Below are 3,264 nucleotides of genomic sequence, written 5' to 3'. Positions count from 1 at the left end.
TTTTTGCATTCTTCCCCATTAATAGATTCCAACAAAGGAGAAAGAAAGAATCTTTTCATTCATCTTATTAGGGGACAAGTTTGTGCCTTATAGTTTCTAAGTATTCAACTTGATTGTCTTGTTGTTCTCTTTACTTTGTTCCAATTTATTGCTCTGAAATGAAAAAAAATATAAATGCCTTTTGGGAATTGTGTCCTTTTTTTCTTTGACTTTATTGATTTGTATATCTACCATTAAAATCTCTGAATATTTTGGTTGCTTTATTTACATAGTCCCAAACTGCTTTCCAGAATGGTTGTACCAGTTCACATTTCCGCCAGCAATGAATTGGTGTGTCCATTTTCTCCTAAACCCTTCAACATTGACTACGCTTGTCTTTTGTTATCTATTTCAATTTTATGGGTCCAAGGTGAAACTTCAGAGTTGTTTGGTTTGTATTTCTCTTAGTCCAGGTGGTTAGACAGCAGTTGATGGAATTTGCAACTGGAGTTTTTCATGGCATACAAGCTCAAAATGAGTAACTTGCTTAATGTGGTATCCAGCAAGGATAATTCACTCTGAGGTTTCAGTATGAGAAGCATAGTAGCAAGGATTTGGTAGATGTGATAAAGTTATTAAATTTGTATTTCTCAAGCAACAGATAGAGTACTGTTAGGTTCTTGAAAGACTAGAGAACTTCAGGAAGAAGGGAACCAGAATATTCAGTGTTACCTTGACCATATTAGGATCACAGAAAGAGAATGCAGATATTAAGACTGGAGAAGAGTAAGTGAAATGGTAACATGGCAGCCACGCTCAGATATTTGAAGGGATATCAAGGATTGCAGTTCTTTAGTTTATTCTTTGAAGGCATCCTTCTTTGCATATCATTTATGCTTTCAACTCTATAAGGTCTGTTTAAGCTCTCTTAGGACTCTTGTCATGGGATTCTTCTCTGATTTAATTTTTTTATTAGACTCTTCTTTGTGTCCCCTCTCTTTCAGGAACACTTAGGAGGAGGGTAAAGGGATGGTAGGAGGGGAAAACATTCTACTTATAGTCAAAGTTAAAAGTGTGAGAAAGGGGATGCTACTTGGCTTAGAAATTACAGTAGGCCTACAGAGTATGGGGAACAACAGAAAGGGACTGATAGTTGGGTAACATAGTGACAGGAAGATAGCAGTAGGCAACATCCAGGGAGACTTTTGGTCAAAATAACTGAGAAAAAGAGCAAAAATGGACATGAGTGCATAAAAGCTGACAAATGTGCTCATCAGTAAAAGGATGGTTTGGGTGGCTCTGGTCTCAGGTTGTCTTCTGGAGGAGCATTTGATGCTTCTAATTTTCTGGACATGCTGGTGGTGTTTGTGTAGGAGAAGCACCATGTAGACACTGGCCAAGACCATGAGCCCCAAATAAAGCACATTTCTGAAAGTGGTCATTATCAAATAAACACACATAACAGATTCTGAAGTACAAAACATATTATCAAATGCATTTGTAAAGTTGCTGCTGCTTCTTGGGCCTCTTGCACTTATTGGAACAGGAATTTCTATTAGAAGATTGAGGATCCAACAAAAGAGGTAAGAGGGGATGCTATGTTGTGTAAGTCTGACTTTGAGTTCTGCCAATATTGAATTGCTAGAGCTGATGGTGATAGCCTGGAGTGTACACAAGAGGCAAGTCAAAGAAACTGAAAGGCCCTCACTCACTTTTCGAAAGTAAAACACAACTTTACACCCAACATCATCCAGAAAATTGTTCCACCCTAAACCCTGCAATGTTTGTGGGACTCCCTTGCTAATAAGCATAATGGAGTGCACCAAGGTCAGCTGAGTGAAAATAAGGGTTGATGAACTTATCTTGTGGCCAGCATGGACATTTAACATATAAGAGGTAAAGAGGAATAAGTTTGCTATAGTCCCTACTGTGGTCACAGAGAGAAACACAACGCCAAGGTACATGATTTCTGGAAGCATTCTATTCATCTTAAAAAGAAAACTTTAGGTATAATAAAACAGAGAGAACACAGGAAAGGTACTGACTAATCATATTTTGGGATTCCAGTCCATAGGAGAGACTACAAATGCTACTTTTGTCTCATTCCTCTGTATATATTGATGGATATTATTATTTTAGGAAAATTACCCAACCTTCTTCTTGCTCAAATTCTTATTCATCAATTGCTCTAACTCAGTGAGCAGGTGGTAGAGGTGAGTTCGATTACGAAGATTGAGGATTTTTGTGGATTTGGAATTTTTCTATTCACAACTCCTTAAGGGAGTAGTTTCTAATTAAGGTTAAAGTTGACATCCTACAATTTAAACCACAAATTTTCCTTCATTGAGTTCTTCAGATCTCGTCACTGAAGGATCAAATCAGTTCAAAATATAGGCCAACAATCTTTGTGCAGACCTATAGTGTGAGAGGAATAAAAAGAAAAGGGAAAAGAGATGTGAGTCAATCTCATAATAAGGGGTAAACAGAGCATCAAGTTACCATTTGTTCTTTTTTCACCCCAGAACTAGAAGATACTTGATTTTTTAATATTATTTTTTCTTTTTTTTTATTTCTTGATTACTATCATGCTTATATACATACATATACACATATACATACATACATACATATATCTGTGTATACATACAGACACATATTTATTAAACATAAAATTTTTCCTAAAGACCTTAAGAATGTGTCTCCCATTTTTATGTTAAGACCATATACGAATTTTTGATGTATGTAGCCAAAATGATTATCTTAATAATGATGTGTGGAGTAATTTTAACTTCATAGCCATACAAATTTCTTCCAAGGTGCTGTTGTTAGAGAAATGGTTCTATACTTAGTGGACTCAAAAAGTTCCACTGTATGGCTTTCCTTTTATATATTAGGTCTTTATACTTTCTCTTTGGTAATTTGACTCAATACTTACTCTAGTTATTTTTCTCTTTGTACAGAAATAATTCCTAACCAATTTTTGAAAAATGTGTTTTAGCAAGCTTTGACAATGTAAAAGTCTCAAGAGACCTTGGTTATCTCTTATAATTTCTTCTTTCTACTGAATTTTCAAAGAATAATTGATCTGTTGTATTTGTCTAAGACAGTTTGCAATATGTGGGTTTTCCACATTCATTTTTTAGATAATATTTTGAGTTTCAATTTTTTTTGTCTCCATCTCCTTCTCATCTCCCTTTCCCAAGGTGGCAAGAAATGTGATATAGGTTATACATGTTCAATCATATGGACATATTTCCACATTAGTCATGTTATGAGAGAAGAAAT

At 35.3% G+C, this 3,264-nt stretch overlaps 1 protein-coding gene across 1 annotated transcript; it reads right to left on the bottom strand.

Annotated features, from left to right (window-relative positions):
- Positions 1-989: 989 nt before the first annotated feature.
- LOC140502238 (vomeronasal type-1 receptor 4-like) lies at positions 990-1,958 on the bottom strand. Its single transcript, XM_072606531.1, has one exon. The coding sequence runs from the start codon at positions 1,956-1,958 to the stop codon at positions 990-992; it is 969 nt and encodes a 322-aa protein (XP_072462632.1).
- Between the last annotated feature and the right edge of the window lie 1,306 nt (positions 1,959-3,264).

Source organism: Notamacropus eugenii, chromosome 4 (assembly GCF_028372415.1).
Source record: "Notamacropus eugenii isolate mMacEug1 chromosome 4, mMacEug1.pri_v2, whole genome shotgun sequence".
Lineage (NCBI taxonomy): Eukaryota > Metazoa > Chordata > Mammalia > Diprotodontia > Macropodidae > Notamacropus > Notamacropus eugenii.
The sequence above is the reverse complement of the archived record's forward strand: the minus strand, read 5'-3'. Positions and strand labels throughout refer to the sequence as shown.

Excerpts from the sequence above, each read along its gene's own strand:
- LOC140502238 (XM_072606531.1), bottom strand. The coding sequence starts at position 1,958 with ATGCTTCCAGAAATCATGTACCTTGGCGTTGTGTTTCTCTCTGTGACC.